Consider the following 17327-nt stretch of genomic DNA (forward strand, 5'->3'; position numbering starts at 1 on the left):
CCTGAAACCTGTTGGGTTTCAGCACACGGAGATGTTGGGGTGGAAATGCTGCCAACTGGCACATTCAAGGCTGCAGGAATATGTGATGAGGGATGCACTAAGGCTTGGTACATTAACTTCAAGGGCATTATGAGGAAGGACCACAGTCAGGAGTCCTTCCATTACTAGGTACTGAGGGGCTACGACCAAGGAGAAACCACTCAAACAACAGAGGGAGGAAGTAACGACAAGATGCCACAGTGGCGGACCCAAGGAGTGGGGAGCAGAGACACAGTATTACCCAGCAGGGTTCTACCACCTAGTCCTACTGCCAATGACTTTAAATAGGATTTAAAAAGACTGTTACAGGAGCCGACGGTGTTTTATTTAAAATCTGGGCTCAAAATTCGGCAGCAATCACATGCAGTTATAGATGCTGGGGGAGCAGCGGAGGTGGGGGGGGGGGTGGAAACAAGGCATCAGTAACAAAGAGAACCTCATCCCCATTGAGAAGGAGAAGCAGAGGAGTTGACCGTTAGGATGGTGACATGGTGGTGGATCAGTGAGGGGTTCTGCTGCTGAAGGACACACACACACACATGAGCAGTTAGCAATTTGTGGGCAAGGATCCCCGCAGGCTGCGAGGTGCTGTTGACTTGAGGTCAAAGGACTCACACAAGGCTGCGGGCGGCTGGAGAGAACCAGGTATTGGAACCAGGATTTGAGAGGTTGCTGAGGGCAAGAAGGGCGACTGAAGGGCCCTGGGTGCTTAGAGCTTCCTCATCATGTCAAAGGTTTGGATCCAGCCTCAGGTTGCCAATGGTTTCAATTGAACTGGAGGCGTGTGCAGCTGCAGAGCAGGAGTGCTCAAGGCAAATCTACGGACACTTATTGACTCTTTCTCTCACTGTTATGGGTGCCAGGCAATGCTAAGAGCGTATCTTTATCTGCCTTATGGCAAACTAAAGGCAACTTTGTGTAATATTACATTTCTGTTTTATTAAGACAATAAATAATATCTGATTGTAACAGTGTACTTAGAAATTAAAGTAACAATGCACAATGATGGGAATGTATGGATATGAAACCAAGGGTGGAAAAAGACCCAATAGTTTTCAGCTTTTAAATAATTTATTGTGAATAAACTATTTTTGGTAAAAAAAATAATTTATATTTTATTATTATATATCTATTACATTTAAATATATTCACTGTCTAAACTGGGTACCCGCATTAATTTCATAATGATAAACTATAGAAGCAGAGAAATACTATCTCAAAGGCAAACGTTTGAATAAAAGAGCTAGTTGACATGAAAAAAATAATCTACATGAAACAGGACGTTGTTGATACATAGAAATCTCACTTGTTGACTCATTCTCTGTACCTTTTATCAGAATGTAGTGTGAAGTATCTTCGGATACAAGCCGTCTGGTTTCCATATCTTTAAAGAATCCCCCTTCATTGGTGTACTCCATTGGAATTACCCCACAGTATTGTTTGTTCATCTCTTTCTGAACACCTTCAATATGTTGGTTAAGTTTATTGCGTTTAAGCAGACCAGATAACTGGTACTGGGAAAAATCAGCTGACTCCTTTGGGAGAAAGCATTAAGACTTGTTTAAAAAAATTGCTTAAACATCCTGATTTAAAGATTATATTCCCCTTAAAAATCAATACAATTACACATATTAAATGAATAAGAATTATTTATAGTATTTAACAGAACTTTTTTGCAATACTGGGAGCTAGGCTTTTCTACATTGACAGGCCTATGTCAGGATACTGGGTTATAATTTTTCTTGCTTTCCAGAAAGAAAATAGAGACACTATTATGTAAAATCAAGTAACTGAAAACAGTTCTAATTATAAAATATCTAAATATACTTGAGGGAAATTGAAATATTTAAAATAAAAATATATCTGGATGTTCAAAGTTAATACTGAAAGGAGGAAGTGTAGAAATTCAGTCAACTTGTTAAATAAACGCTTACAATACACACACATATATATAATAGCAGTAGCAGTGTTTAGAACAAATGCCAAATCACAGTACAGACCCTTCGGCCCATGAATGTGCTGATCTATAAAAACCATCTCCACAACATTCTAATCCTTCCCTACCTCACAGCCATAACCCTCTATTTTCCTTATTTCCATCTGCCTATCTAAGTCTTTAAAATGTTGCTATTGTACCAACTTCCACCACCATTCCATGCAACCACCACTGAGTAAAAAACACCACTGAGTAAAAAAATCTTCCTCTACTATCTCCCCTCAAATTTCCTCCACTCATCGTAACAAACATCTTCTGGTATTTGCTATTTTTACCCCAGAAGATAGGTGCTGAATCTCCACCTTATCTATGCTCTAATTTTACAGTAAAATGCCTGGCATCCAGCACCTATGGGGATCGGTAGATGCCAGAGAAGTGAATTTTCCGATTGCTTGAGACTCACTCTTACAAGGCCTAACTAATATACCTTCATTAAAAATAACCAGCTGCAAAGACAAAAATGCTACACTGTATTTACACTGCATCAACTTCACTCGCATGAATATATAAACCTTAAAGCATTTTACTTTATTTATTTTCAGTCACATTCTTTGAAAACATTTAACCGTCACTGCATATGCAGGTTCCCTCCCCTCCTTGGAGCCACCTGAAAGATGAACAGTAACATTATAGATAATTAACCTCCCCTCCCCCAAGTATACAGATAAAGCCTAATTCTAATACACTTAACAATAGATTAATAAAGTTTCTTACTCAGCAGGAATAAGGAGACACTTTCAGAGAGTCACCCCAACAGTGAGCGGCATCAACCAGCTCTTCATCCTGGGTGATGCCATTTTATTCAAATACAACTTTATTCATATGGTTGCTACAAGCAAAGCACAACCAAGGCACTTCACTCACTGAATATTTGCTCCTATATTCTCCAAATGTTTATGTGTTACTTCGGAGAACATTTCATTTTTCAATATTAAACTTTTCTTTGTTTTTTTTAATTAAATTCAAATTTATTTGCTTATTTATTTTCCCTGTTATTTTACAGGTTCCCCTGTAATCGGAATTCGAGCAACCAACAGCCTCAAGCAAATGGGAAGAAAGGGGAAATTAAAAAATTAAAGTAATAGGTAAAAAATATGCAAGTTTAAAATTGTAAAAGTAAACGTCCTTTGAAGTAACATAAACTTTTCATGATGATAGGAACAAATATTCAGCTGGCAGAGGGCCTTGATTGTGCTTTGCTCATAGAAGCTGTTTGAATACAGTTGTGTGAAACAGCAATGGCATCGGCCAGGATGAAGAGTAGTTCATGCTGCTCACCATTGGGGTGACTTTCTTATCCCAGCTTAGTAAGAGCCACCTTGGTCAGAAGCTTAATATGTAAACTTGGGGTGGAGGGGAGGTCAATCATCTATAATGTTTTTTTTAATCTTTCAGGCAGCTCTGTGGAGGGGAGGAACCTGCAGATGCAGCGACAGTTAAATGTTTTCAAAAAAAAGTAAAATGCTTTAAGGTTTATATATTCATGTGAGTGAAGTTTGTTCAGTGTAAGTACAGTGCAGTTATTTTGTCTTTTAAACGGTTTATTCTTAATGCAGGGGTATTAATTAGGCATTTTAAGAGCAATTCTCAAGCAACCAGAAAATGCAAATTTTCCAGCATCATAGGTTCCAGATATCAGAGGTTTTCATTGCTCCAAAGAGAAAAGCCCTAGCTCAATCAACCATACTTCATAAAATACATTCTCCAATCCAGGCGACATCCTAGTAAATCTCTTCTACATCCTCTCTAAAATGTCTATATCATTCCTGTAATGAGAAAACCAGAACTGAACTCATAACTCTCAAGTTAAAACACAGTGCTGAAAAAACCCAGAAGGTCAAACAATGTTCTTTTATAGCAAAGATAAAGATACATAACCAACTTTTTGGGCTTGAGCCCTTCATCAAGATGTAGTCTAACCAGAGTTTTATACACCTGCAGAATTTATTGAACCCAATCCCCTGACAAAAGAAAGCCAGCACACCATATGCCTTCTATATGACCCTATCAACTTTTGTGGACCTTTGAGGAATCAATTGACTTGGACCCCAAGATTTCTCCACAGTCAGGAATCCTGCCATTAACCACTTACTTTGCCTTAAAGTTCAAACTTTAATTGCATCACTTGATACTTATCCATCCATCCAACTCTACATCCTGCCTGGATCCTGCTATAACCTAGGAACAAAATCCTACATAATATTTGAGAACTAACAACCTTCTACAATATCTACCACACTTCTAACCCTGAGAAAATTTATTTCTGGACATATTGAAGAATTATATGAGTGTACAGCTTATTGGTCAGCATTAAAATATTAGCAGTTCAGAAAGGAAAGTTCTGGTTAGTTACAAGTTTTGGGTGTTGCATTTCAGGTTTTGAGGCATATTTGCACCAGCAGTGAAATCCTTGTTATATCATTACTGGCCAAACATTTTTGAAGAGCCCCATCACTGAAAGTGTCAATTAGATAACATAACAATGTTACAGTCTTGATTTTGCCAGGTGCTTTTATTGCAGGCAAGATATCATTATCCCTCAACAACTGGATTAATGACACATACTAAAGATGAATGAATGCCATCTAATGATTGCAAATCTATTGTGAAAACATGAACAGCGTAAAGTGAAAATTAAGGCTTGTTTCTAAAATAACTCTCAAAGATGTCAAGCTTTATTTTAAAGTATAAACGTTCAAAATAATCACTGAGTAAATCATAATGTAACATTTTCTTCCACCACTCAATTTACCTGAGGCATAGGCTCCATTATACTTCTTCGACGCTTGGAAAATTCTTTGAGGTCTGTCAAAATGTCATGCCTTACTTCTGGAGGTAAACTTGCAAAGTCTTCTGATTCAATGTCGACAGAATTAGGATTCTCTAAAAATTCATTCTAAAAATGAAATTGGAAAACCGATTAAAAAATATTTATTAATCATAATTTAAGTAAAGAATAAGATGCAGAGGAAATCTGATTAGTTTTGAAAACATACAAACAGTCGAGAGATCAGGGACCTGAGCTACAAGGAGAAGCTGGGCATGCTGTACCTGCATTGGCTGGTTAAGGGAACTTCCTGGCTACAGCTCCTGCCATTTTGCAGCTTTACAAATATTTTTTAGGTTCAGTAAGAAAAAATCTTACAAAATATTTGAAAAGATAGATTTGACAATTTCAGTATAAAAGGAATTGGGGGAAAGTGAAGGATAAGGCTAACTTGTTGGTGGTCGATATATCTCCTTATTACCACACTACCATCTTGTACAGTTGTAGCACCAAGTCCCAACTCCTGAACTCGGATCCCTGACCAAAGGCAAAATGTGCTATGGTTAGTTACACTTCCTCTGACCCACCTTTTGGTGCAGCACTTGTTTCCACCATACCACATTCTTTATTCAATCTTCCCATCCATCCCATTACAATTCTCTGCAGGATAGGCAACACATTAGAAAGAGAAACAGAGGTCATGATTTGACCAGAGACTTTGACCTAAAACAGGAGCTCAGTTTCAACTTGTAGAGATGTCAACTGATCTACTGAGTGTTTCCAGTATTTTCCATTTTTAATTCAGACTTCCATCATCTGCCATTTTATTTTTATTTTCCATTAGAGATTTTTCCCTTTTGTTCTTACCCCTCTACCCATTTTTCCCCGGCTCTACATTGCTCAGAAAGAACCTTTATAATGGCTTATTCTGATGAATAACTCTCCAAAGCATGAAGCTATTGTTTTAAGGAAAGTAAATTAAGGTATCAGTTCTCTGAAGAAATGTCAAATTACCTGCAATAATCTTTCATTCTTCATCTGCTCTTCCCATTCTTTCTCTGCCTCTTCATCAGAGCTAAAAGTGAAGGATTACATAATAATAATACAAATAGTCTCAAATATCTTTCAATAACAACTTAGCACTGCCACAGAAAATATAATGCAAAACTAATTTAAAAAGGGGATATTTACGGCTGTATCCATTGGATAGGGATGGCATATCTGGTAAGTACTGCTCTAGTCTTGAACGTGTTCCCAGGTCCTTGTGGCCTAGGAATGGTCCTGGCCTTGGCTACCTCTTTACTAGAATGAATGCCACAGGAAGGAGGAACCAAAAATTAATTTCCTGAAGGCCTTTTCCTATCACAAGCAAGGAATTCAACTCTGACAAGTGTGAACTGATGCATTTTGGCAAGTTAAACCAGAGCAAAATCTGCTCAGTAAATGGTAGGGCCCTGGAGAGTTTTGTAGAACAGAGACTTTGAGATACAGGTACATAGTTCCATGAGAGCGGTGACACAGCTAAACAGAGTGACAAAGATGCTTGCCTTTGTTGTTCAGGGTACTGAATACAGGAATTGGGATGGAGTGGTACAACTAACTATACAAGATGTTGGTGATACCGAGTTTCAAGTATTGTGGTCACTTCTGATCATCCGAATATAGTAAATATGTCATTATCTTGGAAAGGGTTAGAAAATATTCAGAGTTACCAGGACTGAAGGGAGAATTGAAATAGAGAGAGTGGGATTTTTTTCTTTTCCTTAAAGCATTAGAGGTTTTGGGGGTGATCTAATAGGTGGCATTTTCAATCATGAGGAGCTCAGACAATCTTTTTTCCAGAGTAGGAGACACCAAAACTGAAAAGCATGGATTCAAGATGAGAGAGAACAGTTTTAAAAGAGACTCAAAGGGTAACTGTTCCCACGCAAGAGGTTGATATGCATGTGGAGTAAGATGCCAGAATAGTGATAGAGATGTGAATGTTTAAAATACATTTTGATAGGTACATGGATCAGAAAGGTTTAGAGGAAGATGGGGAAAACACCGACAAATGGGACAAACATAGGCAGACTATTTTGATGGCATGGACACGTTTGACCAAAGGACTGATTTTTGTACTGTAACATTCTGGCTCCAAGCCTGGATTAAAGAACAACATTGTTTTAAACTAAGCTGCCTGCTTGACTGGCACCAATGAATAAGTATTATGCTACATAGAAAATGCACCCCATTAATTTTGATAGCGCTTTTTGACACCTCAATTCAGCACAAGCCTAGCATGCAGTATCTTATCAGAGGCTAGTTAAAGGTGCATGGAAATCATATTTAGTAGTTCCTTCAAAGTAATCCCACTGGAAAAATCACAATTCCAAAGAACAAGAGTCAGACATGCTAATCCTGAAATACTTCAGGGCAGATCTCTCAATAAGAGATCTCACTGATCCAAGCACTCTCAATCCATCAGCCCAGCAATTCCAGGTACTCACTGAGCTTGCTCTTAACAAGCTAGATTATGAGACTGCTCCAAGGATTTTTAATACAGATTGACTGAACATTTTGGATGTATCATTGAACCAGGTAGGCCTATTGATTCAGACTTTGCCCATTCAGAGCTTGTTGAGCTTTCCTGTCTATTTATGGATTTTCACTGAGCCACCAACCCCTCCTGTGCCCATTCATGAATTAGAGCCTTAAGAGTTATACCATATGGAAACAGGCCCTCACTCCAACTCTCCCATGCCAATCAAAATATCCCACCCACACTAGGTCTCAATCTTGAGACCCTGTTCCTTTTCATGTTCTCATTTATGAAGAGGCCTCATAGCCTTCAGCTGTCTGGCCTAAAGTCACACAAGCTGCTTAGATCATCCAAACAGGGGGCTATATGCCAATCAAGGTTCCACTGCCATGCTGAACTCATTGGAGGATAACGCAAGCCTGTTCGTTTGCTTATCTTTTGATACAAAAAAAAATTCTAATGGTTTTACGAGTAAATACCAGAAGGCCATCAGAACATTCAACTCTAACACAATGAGTTTGTGCTCACAACTGTTCTTCAGGTTTTGGCAAATACCAAAGCTGTCTTTCAAGCAGTTATACTTGTCAATAAAATATCAAATTCATTTTATTTGTGCCAGCTCTTGAATATGTATGTTGCAATAAAGGAATTTAACACAATACTTTGGAATCATAATCAGGATTTCAACAGCAGTGTAATTATAACCACGAGAAAAAACAAACCTGTTTTCATCCTTTTGTTCCAAGGTAGGCAGAATAAAAATGTCATCAGTTTCTCCTCTTTTCACCTGAGAAAGACTGGGGATGATCTCATCACTGTAGGCAAGAAAAATAGTTAAATGCTTCTCAGAATTTAACTTCCATTGCAAAAACTTTCTTTGTTGCTACTGCTATGTGCAAGCTGGGGAAATGCATCCACATTTATTCCATCTTTTTCACTCAATTAAATGTATTATTAAAATTTAGAACCAAACTTAAAATTCTAATAGCACAAAAGGTGCTCATTCCATTCCATGCTTCCGATCGTAAATTTTAAAAAAAGTATCTTATCATTTAAATTTTTCACAATTCAATGATATGAGTGTCATAATGGAATTACAATGGGGGCAGTTAAAAAGTTGGAAACCTAAACTTGCAAAGTTGGACTTTGTGTGTGTGTGTGTGTGTGTGTGTGTGTGTGTGTGTGTGTGTGTGTGTGTGTGTGTGTGTGTGTGTGTGTGGTGTGTGTGGTGTGTGTGTGGTGTGTGTGTGTGTGTTCATATGTGATTAAAGTACACATTCCACATTATATTCAAGAATATTTGTATTTTTTTTGATTTTACCATGTAGAGATTACAGTTCTTTTGTTTATATGTATATATATGTATATATATATACATATATATATCTAGTCCTCTCATTTCAGGCCATAACATTAATCATTAATTTGGGGCATAGCAACAGTATGTACCGTATATGCCGTTGAATAAGATTACTCTGTATAGGATGACCCCAAAACTTCCACCTAAAATATTGGTTTTGAATGGTTTTGTATGACAGCCTCCCAAATCTGGGACTTACGACTAACCAGTCGATACTGTTAAAATCCAAGTAACAATATTTTAATAACAAATGATCATTTAAAGGTTTAAATTTTATTAGCATATTTTAAAATAAACCATTGTTGACTACTGTAACAGATCTTTTAAAGCCTGTAGAGAGTTAAACAGCAATTGGACTTCGCAAATAACCAACACAAAATTGTATTGGAGCTAGCGGGAAGATGGCAGCAGTATTATGACTTCATCAGCGAGGTAAGACTTTTATAGTCTTTGTATAGGACGACCCGATTTTAAGGTGAAATTTTTAAGTTTCGAGGATGGTTCTATACAATAACATATACGATATATTAAAGCAGTCACGATTAGTACTTTGTTGCATATCCCTGGCGTGCAATGACTGCTTGAAGTCAGTGATTCATAGGTACTGAGCATCTTCTTTGTTGATGCTCTGCCAAGTCTCTACTTGCATCCATTATCAGTCCTGTTTGTTTTGGGAGCTTGGCCCCTTACATTTTATCTTCAGCATATGGAAGGCACGCTCAGTTGAATTTAGATCAGGTGACTTGGCCTTTCAAGAATTTTTGCAGATTTTAGCTTTGAAAAACTCCTTTGTTGCTTAGCAGAATGTTTGAGATCATTTTCTTGCTGTAGGATGAAGTGCCGTCCAATGAGTTTGGAGGCATTTGCTTGAATTTGAGCAGATGTTTCTATACACCTCAGAATTCATTTTGCTCCTTCCATCAGCAGTTATATCAGGAATGAAGATGTGTGTGCCAGTACCTGTGACAGACATACATGCCCCAGCCATAATACCCCACCACCTTGATTCATAGAGGAGGTGGTATGCTTTGGATCTTGGGCAGTTCCTTTACGCTTCCACACTTTGCTCTTGCCATCACTCCAATACAGGTTAATCTTGGTCTTATCTGCCCACAAGACCTTTTTCCAGAATTCTACAGGCTCTTTTAAGTATTTCTTGACAAACTGTAATCTGGCAATCCAGTTTCTGTGCCTAACTGTGGCTTGCATATTGCAACATAGCTTCTATATTTCGGTTCATGAAATCTTTCGCAGACAGTGGTCATTTTGACACATCCACACCTGCCTCCTGAAGGGTGCTTCTGATCTGTTGGCCAAGTGTGTGAGGACTTTTCTTCATTATGATGAGAATTCTGTCATAATCAGTGGAGGTCTTCCTTGGCCTACCAGCCCCTTTGGGATTACTGAACTCACCAGTACGTTCTTTCTTCTTAATGATGTTCCAAAGAGTTGATTTTGGACATTTGGGCATTGCCTCTTACTGTTTTATTCTTGTTTTTCAGCCTCATTCAGCTCCTTTGATTCTCATGGCAGAACTCTGGTCCTCATATTGAAAAATGGTACATGCACATTGATATTGTGGGGCCCCTACCTGTATCCAGAGGCACAAGTTATCTTCTCACAATGGTTGACCTGATGACCAGAGACAGTGCCACTATCAGAGGCTTCCACAGAAGCATGCACACTGGCTTTACTCAACACTTGGGTAGAGCGTTTCAGGGTCCCTGAACACCTTACATCGGACAGGGGGGCCCAATTCACTTCCAGTCTGTGGACCACCTTAGCCCACACCCTTGGGACCCAACTCCACCACACCACGGCATATCACCCACAGGCCAACGGGTTGGTGGAGAGGTTCTACAGAAACCTTAAGGCAGCCTAATGGCACAGCTTACTGGACCCAACTGGGCTGACGAACTACCTTGGGTCCTGTTAGGCATCCGCACCGCACCAAGGAGGAACTTAAGGCATCCTCTGCTGAGTTAGTCTACAGCGCACCCCTAGTTATACTGGGCAAATTTGTGATGGCCCCTGAGGACTTATGTGAGCCCACAGCGATCACATTGTCCGGACTACATGAGTGCCTAGGCAACCTGGACCCCGCTAAACCAAGACCCCACAGCCACGCCTGCACTCATGTCCCAAAGAACTTTACTGACTGAAAATACGTGCTTGTTCGGTGTGGGTTTCATCAGCCACCTGTACAGCGGCCTTACGAGGGGCCTTACCGTGTCCTCAGACACAACGGCTCCACCTGTGTTTTGGACACTGGTGGCGGGGAAGGGACTTTCACACTTGACTGGTTGAAACTGGCCTACTTGGACTTTGACCAGTCCATCACTCACCCAGCCCCTTGGCGCAGGAGTCGGCCTCCTAAAAACTGTGCCGACTGCTGATTCTGGGGGGGGATCATGTAGTGGCCTGCAGCCTGTGCTTCAGGCCGACACAGGATATGCCCATCAAACACGGCGACTAGCAAGGCATTGCATAGGCTAAAACGCCCATTTCCATAAACCATCAGTGGAGTGGTGAAACTGGCCAACCACTGCCAGCGGATCGCATGGGACCCAATCAGGGCCTGGTCATCCGAGGTAACCAATCGGCAGCCGGCCCACTCAAGCCATGCCCCAGTGGCGACACGGCCGAGCTGACTATAAAAGGCAGAGCTGCCATTGAATAAACTCAGTGTTGAATACATTCTACTGGTGTGTGTGTTTTTCTTCTCCTGCGGATTCAAGCTATAGCCTTAGGTCTATAACCGAGATCTATAACCTCGCTGTAGCCATAGCGATCTTGGTACACTGTAATGTTAACTTAATTTTTCTACTTTTTAAATCGATGGCCATTTTCAGCATCCTCAATTTCATTTCAGGACTCAGCTACAGATTTGACCATATTGCAAACCTTACATACCCTTTCAGTCGTGTTTCACCCCTTCCCACCAAAAAAAAACTTGCCTCAAAATAACATAATAGAGTTGTTTGTAAAAATAGGGGCAAACAGAGAGTAAGTAGTGGGAAATCTCTGAAATGCATATATTTTAATGCTAGGAGCATTGTAAGGAAGGTGAATGAGCTGAGGGTATGGATTGACATGGCACTATGCTCTGGTAGCGATTAGTGAAACGTGGTTGCAGGAGGGATGTGATTGGCAGCTAACTATTCCTAGGTTTTGTTGCTTTAAGTGTGATAGAATCAGAAGGGCAAAGGGGGGTGGTGTTGCATTGCTTGTCAGAGAAAATATTACAGTGGTGGTTAGGCAGGATAGATTAGAGGGCTCATCCAGGGAGGCTATTTGGGCAGAATTGAGAGAATGGGAAAGGGGTAGTTACACTTATAGCGGTGTTTTATAGATCACCTCATGGGGAACAAGAGCTAGAGGAGCAAATTTGTAGGGGGACAGGAGATTTTTGTAATAAGCACAGGGTTTAATTTTCCAAATATAGGTTGGGAAACCCATTCTGTGAAAGGGCTGGATGGATTGGAGTTTGTAGAATAGTTTGCAGGATAATTTTTTACAGCAATATGTAGAGGTTCCAATTAGAGAAGGGGCAGTGTCAGATCTACTGTTGGGGAATAAGATAGTGATGGAAGTATGTGCTGGGTAGCACTTCGGATTGTGATGGATTATATCAAATTTTATAATACATATAAATATGTTTTTGGAGGAGATAGATTGTGAGGGTTTAGCATAGGTCACAAGCAAACACAAACACTTCACAAAACAGATCTCATTTAAAATGCAAAACCTTTGCTCAAACAGACACTCTGGGCCCAAAGACAATAAAAACTGCTTTGCTAAAGGTTTTCACAAGGAGGTGCAAATAGAAGAACTTGAGCTCGAGACTTCACAAGTAGGTGATAATTGGACTGATGCTGTGTAAATGGATTATTGTTTTGAAAGCAACAGATGAACTGGTTTAGAAGATTGGGTCCAGTTCCGCAATCTGTCTGGTTGCAGTATCCAGAGAGAGAACAAAGATAGGCTTTCTCTGAGGAGAGAGAGAGAGAGAGAGAGAGAGAGAGAGAGAGAGAGAGAGAGAGAGAGAGAGAGAGAGAGAGAGAGAGAGAGAGAGAGAATTCAGTTGGAGTTCTGCAATAGCTTTTGGAAGCTGCAGCATGACATGCTGGCAGCTTTTTTAAACCCCATTTTGAAGACAGGTTGTGAGTTTTGAGTTTAGCCTGTTGAAAACCCTTGTGGTCCAAGAGGTTCTAAATGGCTGGCTTGAATGTTTCACCTGAAGAAAGGAACAAGAGGAACTTGGTGGTGACCTAGAAGAAGAGATTATCATTTGGAAAACCCCGATGGGCAAGTTTCTTCGACAAGACACTGAAAAGACTGATGGAAGTAAATCAGTTTGTGTGTGTTTCCACCGAGCAACATATCTCTCTCTGAATCCAACAAGAACCTTCCTGAGTAGTAACCAATTACCTTTATGCACCAGAACTTGGTGAAAATTCATAAATGTTAAATTCTGTGCACAGAATAAGAATTGTCTGATACCAGTGAACTTGCAGGAGTGAGAAGCGAGATTGGACTGTGAATCAAAGAACTTTTCACAACTTATATACACATTACATACACGTGCACTTAGAATTAGAGGGGGGCTAAGTTAGATTAGTTATATTAATAGTGATAAGTTAAAGATTGATCCTGTTTTTATGTTTAGAGAAAATAAAGAATGACTTTTGTTTAAGTAACCATTTGTCTTGGTGAATTTCTATTGCTGCTGGGTTTTGGGGTCCTCTGGGCCCATAACAGGGTCCAGTGATCATAGTGTCATTAGCTTCAATATAATTAAGGAAAGGGATAGGTAAGGGCCTAAGGTTGAGGTTTTCGATTGGGGTAAAGCTAGATTTGAGATGCGAAAGGATTTACAAAGAGTGGATTGAGACGATATGTTTTATGGGCAGGATATAGTAGAGAAATGGAGGTCTTTTAAAGGTGAGATTTTGAGGGTACAAAATCTTTATGTTCTTGTTAGGTTAAAAGCCAGGGTCAAAAGTTTGAGAGAACCATGGTTTTCAAGGGATATTGGAAACGGTTCGAAAAAAGAGGAGGACCTACAATAAATATGAAAACAAGAAGTAAAGGAGATGTTTGGAGAATACATTGAATGTAAAAAGAATCTTAAGAAAGAAATGAGAAAAACTAAAATAAGGTACGAGGTGGCTGTAGCAAGCAGGGTGAAAATAAATCCAAAGGGTTTCTACAAATATGTTAATAGCAAAAGGAGAGTGAGGGATAAAATTGGTCCAATAGAAAATCAGAGCAGCCAAAAGAGATGGGAGAGATCTTGAACAATCTCTTTTCTTCGGTATTCACTAAGGAGAAGGATATTGAATTGTGCAGAGTAAAGGATGCAAAGAGGATAATTATAGAAACTGTCGTGATTAAGAAAGAGCAAGTATGAGAGGTTTTGAAGCATATAAAGGTGGATGTCTCCAGGTCCCACCGGGATTTTCCGCAGGACCTTGAGAGAAGTTAGTGTGGAGATAGCAGAGCCTCTGACAGTAATTTTTCAAATGCCATTAGAGATGGGTATAGTGTCGGAGGATTGGCATATTGCACATGTGGTTCTTTTGTTTAAAAAGAGTTCGAGAAGCAAGCCTAGCAATTACAGGCCTGTGAGTTTGACATCTGTGATAGGTAAATTAATGGAAATCATTCTCAGAGATAGTAGATACAAGTATCTGGAGAGACAGGATCTGATCAGGAACACTCAACACAGATTTGTACATGGAAGGTCATATTTGACCAATCTTGTTGACTTTTTTGAAGAAGTGACTAGGAATGTCGATGAGGGTGCAGCAGTGGATGTTGTCTATTCGGACCAGTAAGGCCTTTGATAAGGTTCCGCATGGAAGGTTAGTTAGGAAGGTTCAGTTGTTAGGTATTAATTTTGAGATAGTCAATTGGATTCAAAAGTGGCTGGAAGGGAGATGCCAGAGAGTCGCAGTAGATAACTGTTTGTCAGGCTAGAGGCTGGTTGACAAGCAGTGCGCCTCAGGAATCTGTGTTGGGTCCACAGCTGTTTGTCATATACATTAATGATCTGGATGATGGGGTGGTAAATTGGATTAGTAAATATACAGATGATACTAAAATAGGTGGAATTATGGATAATGAAGAAGGTTTTCAAAGATTGCAGGAGGATTTGGACTGCTTAGAAGAGTGGGCTGACAGATGGCAGATGGAGTTTAATGCTGAGAAGTGTGAAATGTGAAGTGCTTCATTTTGGTAGGAATAATCAAAACAGGATATAGGTAGTAAATGGGAGGGCATTGGAGAATGCAGTGGAACAGAAAGATCTAGGAATAACGGTGCATCGTAACAGTGCATCGTTCCCTGAGGGTAGAATCTCATGTGGATAGAGTGGTAAAGAAGGCTTTTAATATGCTGGCCTTTATAAATCAATGCATAGAATACAGGAGTTGTGAAGTGATGTTGAGACTGTTCAAAGCATTCTGGTCACAGAATTATAGGAAGGATATCAACAAGATAGTGAGAGTGACATTTACGAAAATATTACCTGGGTTTCAGTATTTAGATTACAAAGAAAGATTGAGCAAATTAGGTGTTTATTCTTTGACACGTAGAAGGTTGAGAGTGGATTTGATAGAGGTATTTAAGATTATGAGAGGGATAGAGAGAGTTGACGTGGATAGGCTTTTTCCATTGAGATTGAAACAAGAGGTCATGAATTAAGAGGCAAAAGTTTAGAAGTAACATGAGGGGGAACTTCTTTATTCAGAGTGGTGGCTGTATGGAATGAGCTTCTGGGAGAAGTAGTTGCAGGAGGGTTAATTTTGTCATTTAAGGAAAAATTGGATATGTATATGGATGGGAGGGGAATGGAGGGTTATGGGCAGGGTGCCAGTACGTGGGGCTAGAGGAGAGGACTTGGTTCGGTGGGGTCGAGAAGGGTCAAAATGGTCTGTTTCCTTGCTGTAATTGTTATATGTATATTAATCTATCACTTTTACAGTTCTAAATAATGAAATCACTACAGCAACCCTCATCTCTGCCTATCATTCAGACAGTCTCCATTCATCCACCACCCCTTCAGCAACATGAAACTACTTTTGTTTTCTAACTTTTCCAGTAATAATAAAGATTCAGATCAAAAATCCTTTAAACATTATTTCTCATTCCACAGCTGCTGTTTCCCCTGGTGAATATTTTGAACATTTTTTGCTTTTATTTCAGAGAATTTTCTCCTCATCAGACAATTAACATAAAAAACTTCCTAAATTTACTTTAAAATTAAATTGTGTTGAATACATTTATTGAAGTGAAAGCATTTAAATGGCATTCAAAATATCTGAATATCAAAAACATTTTAAACCTTACAAAACCTCAAAGACCAATCAAAAATGGGGCTCACACCCACCATTCCCCTCATACTAAATCATGGTTCAACATGATTTAGTATAGAAAAATTGGTGTGTACAGCACCTCCAGAAATCCCTTAAAATTAGTCAATAAAGTACTTTTGAGTGTAATTACAGTTATAATGTTGGAATACAGTACAACTTCGATTATCTGAAATCAGATTATCAAAATATCCAAAATATTTTTGCACCTGGAAGTGTCATCTGTTTGGCTTTGAAATTTTTTTTTGGATAATTAAGGATTTCAGAAAAATCAAAACCTTCAGTTATCTGAAATTTTTCTGAAGCCAAACTGACATCACAGATTGAAAACAAATTTGGAATTTTGGAAAAATCTCTGAGTAGAATTTTGAATTTTTGGTGTTGGATTTTTCATATTTTATTCAGATTGCTTTTTGGTGAGAATTAAAATTTTTTTCATGGTTAAAAAGCCTTCCCTTGTTGTTTGTTGTTGTTTAAACTCTGTTACAAGTCTATTGCTATGGTTCTGGGCTGTTTTTTTTTAAAAAAACGACCAGTTATCCAAAAATATTGTTTATCCGAAATAGGCCAGGTCCTGACCATTTTGGATAATCAGAGTTGTACTGCACTGCAGTCAGTTTGAATAGATCAGAATCCCCTCAAATTGCAATGCAATAATTATCCATTTCTATTTTGATTTTTAAATAAAGAATTAGACAGGAGATCAGGGATATCACTCCCTTACCCAGATGTTTAAAATAGTACTACATATTTAAAAAAAAATTTGGTTAACAGAGCAGGCAGCCGCTTACTGTTAAGTGATATTCAAAAGAAAGTCCTTTCCATGATACACAAGGGCAGCAGCAAAGACATTGGTGCTCCAGTTCTAGAACTAAGATTTGAAGTCACAATCTTCCGACGTAGCTGATGAAATGTTACAAATGACTTAACACAACAGTACTTAACACGTGCTATGTAAATTCAATATTTTAATAACAAGTTAGCATTTTGAAACCCCACCATTGAGACTGCCTGGCTCTTCAACTACAGAGAGGCAGAGACAGGGTTGAAAGCCAGCACTTTTTTCCCCCAGCGCAGATTTGTTATGGTCAATACTGGAGGACATCCATTTAAGGAGACTGGAGGCAAGTTTAGGGGGAATTTCATAGGATGTTATTTGTAAAAAAGAGAATGGTGTGTGCTTAGAATGTATTGGCAGGGGTTGGTGGTGGAGAATGGTACAACAGGATCATTTAAAATACACTTAGCCACATGGATGTACAAAATAG

The 17327-nt window shown here is 39.1% G+C and overlaps 1 protein-coding gene across 4 annotated transcripts in view; it reads right to left on the reverse strand.

Annotated features, from left to right (window-relative positions):
- Positions 1 to 17327, reverse strand: part of ercc5 (excision repair cross-complementation group 5) — a 72188-nt gene that overhangs the window by 40027 nt on the left and 14834 nt on the right. For all 4 annotated transcript variants that reach the window (XM_069890682.1, XM_069890681.1, XM_069890683.1 and 1 more), the window contains exons 5-8: positions 8046 to 8138; positions 5817 to 5877; positions 4788 to 4931; positions 1367 to 1574 (exon numbers count right to left, since the gene is read on the reverse strand). In XM_069890682.1, the coding sequence (XP_069746783.1) occupies positions 1367 to 1574; positions 4788 to 4931; positions 5817 to 5877; positions 8046 to 8138 (506 nt within the window). The remainder of the gene's footprint in view (positions 1 to 1366; positions 1575 to 4787; positions 4932 to 5816; positions 5878 to 8045; positions 8139 to 17327) is intronic.

Source organism: Narcine bancroftii, chromosome 7 (genome assembly GCF_036971445.1).
Source record: "Narcine bancroftii isolate sNarBan1 chromosome 7, sNarBan1.hap1, whole genome shotgun sequence".
NCBI lineage: Eukaryota > Metazoa > Chordata > Chondrichthyes > Torpediniformes > Narcinidae > Narcine > Narcine bancroftii.